At 50.2% G+C, this 12,960-nt stretch overlaps 1 protein-coding gene across 1 annotated transcript in view; it reads right to left on the bottom strand.

Annotated features, from left to right (window-relative positions):
* The window catches only part of INTS13 (integrator complex subunit 13), a 397,661-nt gene that overhangs the window by 81,846 nt on the left and 302,855 nt on the right, over positions 1-12,960 (bottom strand). The window contains exon 15 of the mRNA XM_086920218.1: positions 8,200-8,339. Within this exon, the coding sequence (XP_086776344.1) occupies positions 8,200-8,339 (140 nt within the window). The remainder of the gene's footprint in view (positions 1-8,199; positions 8,340-12,960) is intronic.

Raw genomic sequence — 12,960 nt, 5'->3', positions numbered from 1 at the left:
GGACCTGGTCCTCTCGTTCCTGTATGCCCAGGCAATAAATCGCTCTGCCGCCTTGCGCGTGTCCCCTGTTTTGCCCAGTGATTGTATCCCCCCTATTCTCAACACTGTCGCTACGTAGTTGTTGTACCTTTTTGCTGCGCCGGGGGTCAACGCGTGTGTGATCAGTTCTGAGAGCACTGCCCTGCCAGTTTCCACAGCTGGTGCGGAAAGGGGGTCATTTCTGCGTCTGCCCTGGGAGCCAGTTCCCTGAACCTGCTCATCTTGTCTCTGGATAAGGCGTCCGCTATCTCGTTCTCCACCCCCGGCACGTGCCTTGCCCGCAGGTCTATGTTGCCTTCCAACTGCAAGGTAACCAGACGTCGCATTAGTCTCAGTGTGTTTGGGCACCTGGCCGATCCCCTGTTAATTGCCTGAACTACACCCTTGTTATCGGACCATAGGGTCAATTTCATGTTCTGCAGTTCCTCCCTCCAGATAACCAGAGCTACTACAATGGGAAAAAGCTCCAAGAAAGTTATGTTGCTTGTTACGCCTTGCCTGAGTCAGCTGTCGGGCCACTGCCCTGCGCACCACTTGTCCCTCAAGATTGCGCCAAATCCTGTGCTCCCTGACGCATCAGTGTACCGGTTGACCTGCTTGCAGGTGAGCCAGCCTTCCCTCCAGATCAGGACTACGTTGCAATCTGCTAGGAAGGAATCCCACACCGCCAGGTCCCTTTTGACCTCCAACCCCAAGCAGACGTGGTGGTGCTTGTGTGTGAGGCCGCGCATGAGTTTTGTCAATCGCCTTGCGAACACTCTGCCTGCTGGTATGACCCTGGTGGCGAAATTCAGCTTCCCAATGAGTTGCTGAATCTCCCGCCCGCACAGGCCTCTCAACTCTCGCCTCAAGTCCTCCACTTTCTCAGGGGGGGGGGGGGGGGGGTGAAACTGGACGTGCCTGAGACTGAATCAAGCTCTATCCCTAGTAACGTGATCTTTGTTGTTGGCCCTTCGGTTTTGTCTTTGGACAAGGGAATCCCTAGTTCTCCTGCTAGCTTGATGAATGCCTCCAATGTGTCTCGGCACTCTGGGGACTTTGCTGGGCCCTTAAATAGGAAATCATCTAAGTAGTGGAGCTTCCCTCCCGCTGGGTGGAGGTCGTGCAGCGCCCATTCCACGAATGTGCTAAATAGCTCGAAGTAGGCACATGACACTGAACAGCCCATTGGCATTGCTTTGTCATGGTAGTATTGACCCTCCCACTGGAAACCTAACAGGTGGAAGCTGTCGGGGTGGACTGGTAGGAGGCGAAACGCCGATTCGATGTCCGCTTTTGCCATGAGCGTGCCGCTGCCTGTGGCCCTTATCAAGTCTATGGCATCGTCTATTGTGGAGTAGCTCACCGAGCACACCTCCGACTCAATCCCATCATTAACTGACAATCCCTCTGGGAAAGACAAGTGGTGGATCAGTCTAAATTGCCCTCCCTCCTTTGGCACCACCCCCAGTGGTGAGATGACCAGCTCCCCCCCTGATGTGGCTGGGAGGGGACCCTCAATCCTGCCTAGATGCCTCTCCTTTTCTATCTACCTTGTTACCACACCCGGGTGTTGCATTGCTGATTTCAAGTTTCTTTCGCAACTGGGGGGGGAGGGGGCCTCTGAATGGTATGGTGAACCCTCTCTCAAATCCTTGTACTAGTATTTCTGCGTTCGACTTCTTGTGGTATCTGTTGGCCAGTGCGTGTAGTCGTTGCGTGTTGATGGGGCACCATGCAAGGGAGGGGGTACCCTGTCGCGCTTCACCCATGCTGTCCCCACTGCGTGCCTCATTGCTGCTTCTTCTCCCTTTTGTTGCGCTTTGGCTCATCCCTGCGCCTACACTTCCCCGCCGGGTGTCCTCCCCCGCATGCAGAACATGTGTGTAAGAATTTGCATGCTGCCCCATACGTGCATTCGTTGGCCTCAAACTTCCAGCATATTGCTGGTGGACCGCTTGCGTGCGTTCCCCTCCCTGTGCTGAAGTGTTTGTGCTTTCCTTTCCCTCTTTGAAAGGGCCCACGAAAGGGGTGTTCGCCCTTTCCCCCCCAAGACCTTGCGTCCTTTGCCGCCATCATTTTATGTATGAAACCGGAGACGTCTTCCTCGTTCCATTCCATTCCATTCCATTTCCGGGTGTGTCTGCATTTTTAGCCTGAAACCCTTGTCGTATTCTAGCCATGCCTCACCCTGGAACTGCCGTTGCGCATTGTGTATACTCGCCTCGTAAAGCCATAGGTCAGCTGCGCAGCGCGGGAATTTCTCAACTATGATGCATGCCATTATCCGGAACGCATCTAACCAATTGTCAAATGTCCGTTCCTTCCTCTCCCTTCTTCTTTCCCTCCGGTCTTCCTCCTTCCTGTCACAAGTTGTCAAGTCCAGCCCCTCTAGCTGTATCTCCAATAACAAGAATATATCTATGAACTCCTGGCGTCATATTCTTTCTTTTACAGCCAAGGGAATGAGGCTAGCCAGGCCTGTGGCTCTGGTGGTCATGGATGCGGGGCCCGGTGAAGGTCTCGCATAGGCCCCGGTTATGTCTACTCTGGTGGGGGGTCCGCCCTGTAGCTGGACATTTCCCCATGCTGCTGTGGGTGACCCCCCCTCCCTTTCCGGAGCGGCTGCGGTCTGTTCCCCTATCTGTTGCTGCCGTGCCGCGCCTGGGTTGATTAAGTACCAAGGAGCCCCTGTGGCATCCCCCTCCTGCGCGGTTGTCGTTCCCTCCGGTCGCACTGGCCCCTGCCCCGTGCTCGTCTGCGCCCCTGCTGCCCCTGTGCTCCCTGCTTTATGCACCCCTAACTTGTAATACAACATTCTTGAATAATCTCGCTAATATGCTCACCACCCGTTGGTGCATTGTTGGTTCCCTTGTCCGTCCCGCCGCCGCCGTGCTGGCTGCAGTTAGCTGGGTCCGTCTTGGTGCTTTCGTGGTCTTTGCCGCGTCTGCGAGCTTTGCTGGCGCCTTCCTGCTCCTCTTGGACACGGGGGGGGGCGGGGGGGTAACTTTGCGTCTCACTCGTCCCTTCCTCCAGGTCGCGGTCGATGTGCTCGTGCAACCATCCGTCGCCATGCACCTCCGATGCCGCGCGTATCCTCCTCAGCAGGTCGCTCAGGTCGTCCTGGCCCGCCGTTAGCCCCCTCTCCTGGCCATCCCTTCTGGGAGGGTTGCGTTGGGCGGAGTGCTGCCTCTGATGACCTTGCACCAAACTTGTCCGCTGTTGCGCGTGGTGGCGGGGTGCAGCCGCTGTGTTTTATGCACCGAGGTAGAAAATCCCCAGCAGGAACCTTCCTGCTCTGCCAATGCTTGTTGTTCTTTTTGCCGCGTGTTATTGCCTTCTTTCTCCACTAGAGGGCGCCTGCTGCTGCTCACTTGTGCTCCCTGGATACCGAGGGGCACTCTGCTCCTGCCCGCTGGTGCTGCCGGGTGCCTTCCTCACGTTCTCCGAGTCGCCTTGGAGCGAGGTAGGTGCGGGGAAACTGAGGTGTTGCTCCAGTTCGGGATTGCTTCCCCGAGCTTCCTTCCGCCCCTGCACACGCCGGGTGGGCTCCAGCTGCGATTGGTTCGGGCGGGTCTCTCCTTCAACAGGAAGCACCGGGTGGGCTCCGGTCGCGTTTCCTGATGCTTGGCCACGCTCCGGTTGGTTCGAGCGGGCTTTTCTTGGTCTGAATGCACCAGGTGGGCTCCGGTCGCGTTCCTGTGGCCCGGGCGCTTCCGGCTGTTAGCAAGGCACCGGGTGGGCTCCGGTCGCCTTCTCGGGTGCAAGTCAGTCGTGCCGCGGCGTCGGCTGACCAAGATATTACTCCTCTATTCCCTGTCTGTTCGGACGCGCCGGGTGGGCTCCGGTCGCGTACTTCCTGCCTCTAGTGCGCCGCGGAGTAAGCTACCGCCGGGCGCGTTTGTCCAGGAGCTGTAGGCACCGGGTGGGCTCCGGTCACTCTCTCGCTGTGGCCGGTCCTCCACGTAGAGCTGCACGGTGTCGCGTCGCTGTCCCGTCGTCGTCCACAAGGTTACAAGCTTCTTCATGCGCCGTGCTGCTCCCCCTGCTCCTGTAGATAGGAGCATACCTAGGGGAGCGGCGCTTATATGCCCCCCCCAGGTTGTATTCGGGCTACGAGGCTTCTCCTCATTGGGGGGTTTGAATGTCGCCTGCCCCCCCTCATTGGCCGCGCTGGGAACGGGGGGGGCAGGCACCTTTCGGGGTTTCCCCTGCTTGCTGGGGCGACCCCGTTTTCACATCAAATCGGCATCTCCTGTGCCGTCTCCTTCCCCCACCTAGCTGCCCCGGGGGCTCACCGCCGGGTTATGGCGACGGCTCCTCAGCCACCTACGGCGGCCCGCCTCGGCGAGAACATTTCCAGATCAAGCCTGGCAGATGGCTACCTTCAAAAATAAAAAAACACATTCAAAATGCTCTTGCACACTCAAACATGTGCGGCTTTTCCTTTCCATGCAAGATCAGTGCTGTCTTTTATTACCATCTCTAGCTCCTCTGCATTTCTCAGATAGTTCATAAGCGGTCACTCGGACCTTCACTACATCCTTAAAATGTATGCCCTATCAATTTTTCAGCTACAAACAGTAACGTGCATTCAGATTTTATGTCTCCCTTTCAATTATCTCATGTTTTCTTCATTCTAAAGGGATTACCTTTGAACTTCTAAATTACCTTCCAAGTATCCTCCATCCTACCACTAAATCTTGTCATTACTTTTCACGTTTCCGTTGCTCTATATGTAAATGTCACCAGGGTCTCTCCTACTTCCACTTATCCCTCTCCTCTACTGATACATCTACATTATATTTTTCTAGTATCTTTAATACTTTTATGTCCTACAAATGTCTTTGGGTCTCATATGAACCCTGTTTCCAACTATGCGATCAATTGCTCGTTAACAAATATAGAGAGCTTTCATGTTTTAAATGCTTGAGTTCAGATTTATCATAGATTAGTGCAGTTACCTGGGACTGAAATGCGACCACTTAGAAAAGCATATTCACCTGTAGCCACAGAACATATGTTTTTTGAGAAGCTTCCTTACAGAGCCCTATCAGGACAGTGCCTGACCTCAAGATTTAATCTGGTTTTTGTTCGGGATGCAGTATCTCATCTCTCCAACTCCATTTATTATGACATTCTCTGATTGCACCTGATCATTACCCTGACAGCGGAGTCCGAGCTCTATGTCCGATGCCCGGTGGAGCTGCTCGGTTCAGCTATAGAGGAGTCCGGCCAGGGTTCATCCCCTCGGCAGTCACCTACCCAGCCGGACATTGGGCACAGTTTCTCCCCGTCTCCCTGTTTTTCTCACATCCCTCCCCTGACGAATTTCCGTAACTTTGCTTCCTTTTTTCCCCATGTTTATTTTGTTCTTGGAACAAATGTAACTTGTAGCCTGTAACTCTGATCCTTATGTAAAGGCCAGACTTACCCTATCCCTTCCGGACTCCTGGCATGGGTCCGTCATTAGTCCGATATATAAACATGGGAGCAAGAGTAATCCGAACAGCTACCGCCTCATTGCTTTGCTTGACATAGAAGCAAAATATTTCAGTGGCCTTATTCTGGAAGAACTATCGGAGTGGGCGTCCAAAATAGCCATCATCCCTCCTAATCAAACAGGTTTCCGTAAAGGCCAAGGGACAACAACTAACATCATGGCCCTATCCCTATTGATGGGCGAAGCAAAAACCACCAAGCTACCGCTATACCTCTCATTTATTGATTACACGGCGGCCTTCGACCATGTGGACCGAAACAAACTTTGGGAAAAATTATTCAATTGGGGCATTCCGAAACATCTCCTAGATGTCCTAATACTGCTTCACTCCAACACCTGGATTAAAATCAAACTTGGAACTGGCCAGCACCTCTCGAAGCAGATCAAGACAACTAAAGGTCTAAAGCAGGGGTGCTTATTAGCGCCAATTTTATTCACCCTGTTTATTTCGGACTTATTGGAAGAACTTGACAAATGCCGCAATCATGCGCCCAAACTAGGAAAAGTCACCCTCCCTAGTTTGTTATATGCGGACGATTTAGTGCTGATAAGCCGATCGCCAATAGGCCTTCAGCACCTTTTGAATTGTACCCATGCCTTTTCGGTAAAGAATGCCCTAGAAATAAACCTCAATAAATCCAAGGTCATGACGGTGAACTACAGGAAGAAAAGGATCCCTTGTTGGTACCTGAACGGAGTAAAGCTCGAACTGGTAGCCACATATAAGTACCTTGGTGTTGTGCTGGATTCTAGGAACACGTCCAGGCCTCAGCTCCAGTCCATCCGAGGGAAGGCAATAATGACCCACCTCGCACTGAAATCTCTAAAGACTAAACTCCCCGATCTTACCCTTAAACCTTTCCTTGAAATCCTCCGAGCGAAACTTCAACCAACGCTCACCTATGGGAGTGAATCGTTGCATGGGAAGGACGCTGCACTATTAGACACAGTCTTAGCCAATTGCTACAGGGTCATCTTCAATCTTCCCAAATATGCGTCTCCGGCCCAAATATGTCTAGAATTTGGGGTGGTCAAACAAACACTAGAAAGACGGAGCGCATATGTAATTAATTGGCGGAAGATCCGCGATGCAGACCCGGACACCTTAAATGCCAGGGTCTGGGAAGAGCTACTTAGATGTCGCACCTCACTGCCTAGGGACTACCTATTTGGATCTCTTGATGTGCTAGGCTTATCCGATATTTGGGAAACCGCCAAAGACCACCAGTCCTTCAAAAAATTGGCAAAAAAATCTGCCCGAATAATATCGGCAATAGAAGATAAGAAAGACCTAGCCAATAGGGCGCATGGCTGGATAACGGTGGGAGACTACGGAAAAATGCGGCCACAAGCATATCTTAATTTCGGGATGAAAATAAAAATCAAAGAAAAGTTCCTAAAATTGCGCCTTGGAGCCATCCCGATATTACCACACCTGCCGCCGTGGGAGAGAAATCATACGTCGGCCTTATGTCGGCTATGTAAATCTGGCAAGGAGGACATTATCCATGTGATATGCATTTGCCCGAGGCTGGCGGACCTGAGACATAAGTTGTTGCTACCTTTTTTTAGATTATATGCCGTTCGGACCTGTAGGCAGGGAGTTAAACTGTGTTCTTCCTCCAGCGATATTAAATTGAATTGTCAGGTTGTGAAGTTCTTCGATTTAATGAAGGAAAGACTCCAGCACACTTGAAAGACTTATCGGGACTTAATAACAACCTTGAATTGATAATAGCAATTGCTGTATTTTAAATCATTTGTATTGCCATATGGCGTTTTATATTTTTGTAAAGATTTTAATTAATCATACACAAATAAATATATTACTTACTTACTTATGTAAATACTGCCTGCACCTGCCTAAAATGACGGCCGCAACAAACCCTCCTGTGTCTCTCCTGACCTATATAGATCATCATTTGCGTGATGGATTCAGTTTTAAGGTTTTTAAGATACAAATCTTTATTATATTCCTTTTTTTGTGGCTTTGCTGACTCCTAAGTACCTTCTCAAGACCTCCCCCGCTTTCAGAGTTGAACTGGAAAAGATCACTGTCAATTCTTCTTCTATCTGGAATTGGTTTCCCACTCAGTTTTGGCACAGTAGATTACTTTCAGCAAATTGGCATAATGAGGTTACTTATCCTGTGGCATGTTCACTAAAGCAGTGCTCAGGATTCTTGACTGACAACAGCCATGCAACCCGATTATATGTCTGAGCATTCCTAAACAGCAAAATAACAGGACATAAAGGCACTGATATTGCTGAGATTAAACCAGCCTTAAACTAGACTTGATTGCAGACTAATGTCTATGTTGAGTTTTTCACAACTCCCTTGGGGAAGTTAAACCACTTTCATGTTAGTCAATCACCTGTTGTGTGAAGACTACATACTTTTATATGTAATATTTTTTGGTTCACAAAGAATTCTGTTTGCATTATAAAACTGGAGTTACTGGTAGTGGAAAACTGCTCCTACAAGAGTTATGTTGTGACTAGTCCACGAAATATATCAGCAACCAAGAGCTGTAAAATAGAAATTTTCGTCGCCATTCGGTTATGGATTCAAATCCCTTCTGCAATGAGGATAACACAAGGCATTGGATACATGTCTTTTAAAGTTTACATTCCTTCCATGTTTTCAATTTAGTGTTTGACAATCATATTTAATATACCTTTAGCTTTTTCCACTTGGGATGAATCTTCCATAGTAATGAGAGGCTTTTTGTTGGGTGGCTCCGGGGAATCGGGGGAATCTTTAATTATTTCTGCTTCTGCTAATTCTTCTTTTTCACGTTCCAAAGATACTTTTAACCTTAAAAAATACAATATTGGTTCACAAAATATGTACAGATGTGGTCAAAATATAGAAGAATAGTATATGGCTAGTTGTTCCTGCTAAAACCATAGTAGTCAAAGACACAGGTTAAGATCTAGTTTTAAAAACTGGATGAGAAATGTACACAAGCCAAATTTTTTGTTCATCATGTATTTCTAGGCACGTAAATGTAAAGCTTGATCAACAGAGCACCTGCAAATACATGCATACTGTATGTAGATAATTAGGACAAAAACATCTGTAAATAATAAGATAGCGCAGAGCAATTAAATCTCAACAAGCTGGATAATAAGAGCTAACTCTACCAGTGCTTCCAGATTCTCATAGAATCAAATGTTTACTTTAGCGCATTCCCGACCTTTAAGAAATGGTTAAGAACCACCTTTTAATTTACATCTTTTGGGCATTGTAAGCCTTGTTTCATCAAGCAACTTTATATGTTCTATTCAAAGTAATATAGCATGGCTCTCATTCCGAAATGAGACGCAGAGGACTACCTTTTCAGAAGAACAAGTTACTTACCTTCAGTAACGCTCTTACTATAGACTCAATCTTGTTACTTTACTAGCAATTGCTCCTGCGTGCCAGTTGGTGGCGCAATTGGACTCCGGAACAACCTCACTACGGCTCTGGAAGTGACAATGTAGAGCCACAGATAGGCATCAACTCTGCACGCTTACGTCAATATAAAACCAGGCATTCTTTGCCCTCAGATACGAAGCTTGACTGCTAGGTTGAGGACAGCGACAGTCTGCAAAACTTTGGGCATTATTTGCACCTAGAACGCCACTCCAAATAATGGGTTGGAAAGAAGGTTGGTAAGAAATCTGAGGTTAGTGTATACACAAGAAACTCTTATGGAAGATAATCAACAGAGAAGCATCATAACAAAGTGGAGCATTCTGGAACGTCTGGAATTTATATAGTATATTGTCATCAATATAGGATTGATTTTATTTTTGAAAAACTTTATTCACAGCTGCAATATCACATATTTCCGCAGTACATTACATATTGTCAACATATCAGCCGGTGTTTCCTATTTTCACCCCGTGCATGTCCCCAACTTATCGTTTCTCAACAGTGATACTAGACAGGGGACCCAAAACCTTAGTAATATGCAATTCAGTCTCATTGCAGCATCATATTATGATATAAAGGTAGTGGCTCAACATCCCTACGCCCTCCCCCCACCCTCTTGTGCACATGAACTTCCCATCTCCCGGCGGTAGCTCAATTTACTCGTCCAAAGTGTGCTCGGGCGTATCTGGCTGTCGTAGGCGGTAGTGTATGTTGCCTCGTGGGGCTCTACGGGTAATAATACTAAGAATAAGGCTGACTGGGGCACTCCCTCACCCATTGTATTCCCTGTGACTTTTCTTGTCTAGGTCTCGGGCCCACTCCCTACACTCAGGCTGAGGTCCTCGGTCTCCATTGTAATGAGCATAGTCTCCCATTCTTGGGAAATTGGAAATTTCCGGAGGCCACGTGTCTCCTCCGTCCGAAGTGTTGTTCCCTCTGCCCTTCCCCATTTAAGTACTTCTGCCTGCCAAAGGAGTATCCCTGGGGGTCAAGGGGACTTAAACCTCATTGTAATCGTCCTGAGTGCCAACAGCAATGCTAGGTCCAGTAGTTTCAATTGGCCTTTAGCGCCCTAGGTCTTCTGCGCAAACCCAACAGACAGTACAGCGCCTCCTCCGGCACCGACAGGTTCGTGACCGTCCGCAGCGTCCGGCACACCCCCAACCAATACTCCCGGAGTCGTGGGCACAACCACAACATATGTAAGAACCCAGCCAGGTCCTCTCCACAGCGTGGACAATTATGGGGAGAGCCCTGGAACATCTTATGGAGCCTCATAGGGGTCAGGTATGCCCTGTGTAACACCATCGCTTGTATAAATCTGAACCGGACATTACGAGATACCCGCCTGGGATGTTCTAGTATTGTGGCCAGTCTTTGTCGGACAGCTCCTGACCCGTGTCGTGCGCCCATGTTCGCATAAGCGCGGTGAGTGAGACTGCTGCATGCACCCTAACCCCCGTGTACAACCATCTCACCAGGTGTCCTCCCGATCCCATGTAGTATAGCAAGTTTACTAATTTGTGTTGTGGGGATCGTAGGCGTTGTGGTGCCCATCTGTGCTGTATGTAATGAGTGACAGCGGCATGTAGTAGGTACAGTCTGGGGGGGCACCAGTGGCCTGTAAAAAGGCCTCATGAGTAAGAAGGTGGTCGTCTCCAAAAAAGTCCCCTACTCTTTCCACGCCCGCCTCGTTCCATGACCGAAGCGCCCTGTCCGTAAGCCTACCTTGTGGCGTCGGAACACCCAACAGGAGAATGTTAGCTGCATAATCCTCAGCCGAGGACGTGTATGCTAAGGCTTTCCGCCAGCATCTCAAAGCTGTGCGCAGGAGTGGGTGACACTCCGCAGGAATACGGCTCTTCGGGAGTAGCAGGGCATGCAACTCTCCCCGTCCCAGTCTGTCAGTCGTATAATCTATTTCATGCAGGTTCCGTCCCGCCGTCCAGTAAGATAGCCATTGCAGTTGGCTAGCATAGTAATAACCTCTAAAGTCAGGGGCCCCCAGCCCACCGGCTCTGGTGCCCAACTGTAGCTTACGAAGGCCAATCCGTCGTCTCCCCGCCCCCAGATCAGAGTGGTCAGGAGCGAATCGAGGGTGTTAAAGATAGACTGTGGCAGAATAACCGGTAAATTAACAAAGAAGTAAAGCATGCGGGGGAGCATGACCATTTTGGAAATCGCGATTCTTCCCATGATTGAAAGTGGCAGTGTCGTCCAAAACCCCACCGAGGCGCGTAGACTTGAGACAGCTTTGTTAATATTTCCAGCTATCTGGTCCTCCTGTCGCCTATAGACCTGAATCCCCAGGTATTTAAATGTGGCAGGAGCCACAGGGATAAGGTGAGTCCCAAAAGGTATGGAGCCGGGATTCGGAGTATACCCGGAAGTAGAAGCCAATGGACTTCTCAGGGTTAATGGCCAGGCCCGAGATCGCGGAGAAGTGCTCAAAGATCTCAGACATGTCCGTGTGGTCCGTCTCCAGGTCGCGGAGGAACAACAGTATATCGTCTGCGTAAATCGATATCAAATGTTGGACTCCACTGCTGGGGAAACCCTTCCGTTCCATCCTGGTCCGCAGGGCCACGGCCAGGGGTTCCAGGGCCAGGACAAAGAGCAGTGGGGACAAGGGGCAACCTTGTCTAGTGCCACGATGGATCGCGTATGCGTCAGAAATATGCCTCCCCGTACGTGCCTTCGCTGACGGCGCGGTATAAAGCAATCTGATCCACGCCAAGAGGGGGCCAGGGATCCCAAATCTCTCTAGAGCCGTGAACATATACGACCAGGCCAATGAGTCAAAAGCTTGTCGGAGGTCTAAGGCTATACAGCCCGCCCTAGGGAGGGTCGGAGGAGTGGACGCCATGAGTGCGTGCAACCGTCGCGTGTTCATGGAGGTGCTCCTACCCGGAAGAAACCCACATTGATCTCTGTGGATCAGGGCCGGAAGGTGCGTCTGCAATCTCAGAGCTATAATTTTGCTGAGTATTTTATATTCCGTGGAGAGCATCGATAGCGGCCTATAGTTTGTCATCTCCAGGGCATCCCTCCCGGGTTTAGGTAGCGAGACGACCAGCGCCTGCATCGTGGATTCAGGCAATCAGCCTTCTACCAGTGCCGCTTGGTAGACTTCCTCCAGGACCGGCACCAAGATGTCTGAATAGGTCGCATAAAACTCCACTGGGAGTCCATCCATGCCCGGCGTCTTCTTGCGGTTCAGGGATTTGATACCCACCCGTATGTCGTGTTGGGTGATTGGACCCTCGAGGTCCTTTTGGGCCTCGGCGGTCAGTACAGGAAATTGGAGTTCTGACAGAAAGGCAGATATTCGATCTGGGTCGGCGCGTGTAGGTTGCGCATATAACGCAGTCAGGTGATCGTGGAATGCCCTGTTTATTTCAGTTTGCGTGTCCACTAGATGTCCGTCCCGCGTCCTAATCCTGGTTATCACCGGGATGTCTGGGTGCTCCCTAACCAAACGGGCTAGCAAAGCACCCAATCTGTCCGCCTCAGCATGTTGTCTATGGAGGTGTTCCTTGTGATCAATGACTCGTAGTGTTTCAAGAGTGTCCGCGTGTTCTAGGTTTTCTAATTGTAGTTCCCCCCTCCTGGTGGAATCGACCCCCACCTCCCGCTCCAACCGTTTAAGCCTGTCCTCTATGTCTTGTAGTTTCCGGTGTATTTCCCGTCGAGCACCCACTAGTTGCCCAATCGCCGCTCCACGTACCACCACCTTCATGGCATCCCAGACCACCAAATTCGTAGAAGCTGTGTCCCAGTTTTCCACAAAGTATTTGCCCAGTGTCTCGGACAGGGACGCCCTGAAGGGGCCATCTTCAAGTAGGAGCGGGTCTAAGCGCCACGTGGGGACCGGGGTCGGGACCCTCCCCCAGAGGAGGGTGCACGTCAGGGACCTATGATCTGAAAAGGTTTTTGCCAAATATTCCGGATTTTCAATTCTGGACAACAGCTGTCCGGAACAAAGGAATCGGTCAATCCTAGTGTGGAGCATGTG

The sequence above is a fragment of the Lissotriton vulgaris genome, chromosome 1_1 (genome assembly GCF_964263255.1).
Source record: "Lissotriton vulgaris chromosome 1_1, aLisVul1.2, whole genome shotgun sequence".
Classification (NCBI taxonomy): Eukaryota; Metazoa; Chordata; class Amphibia; order Caudata; family Salamandridae; genus Lissotriton; species Lissotriton vulgaris.
This window is presented reverse-complemented; position numbering and strand designations above follow the sequence as displayed.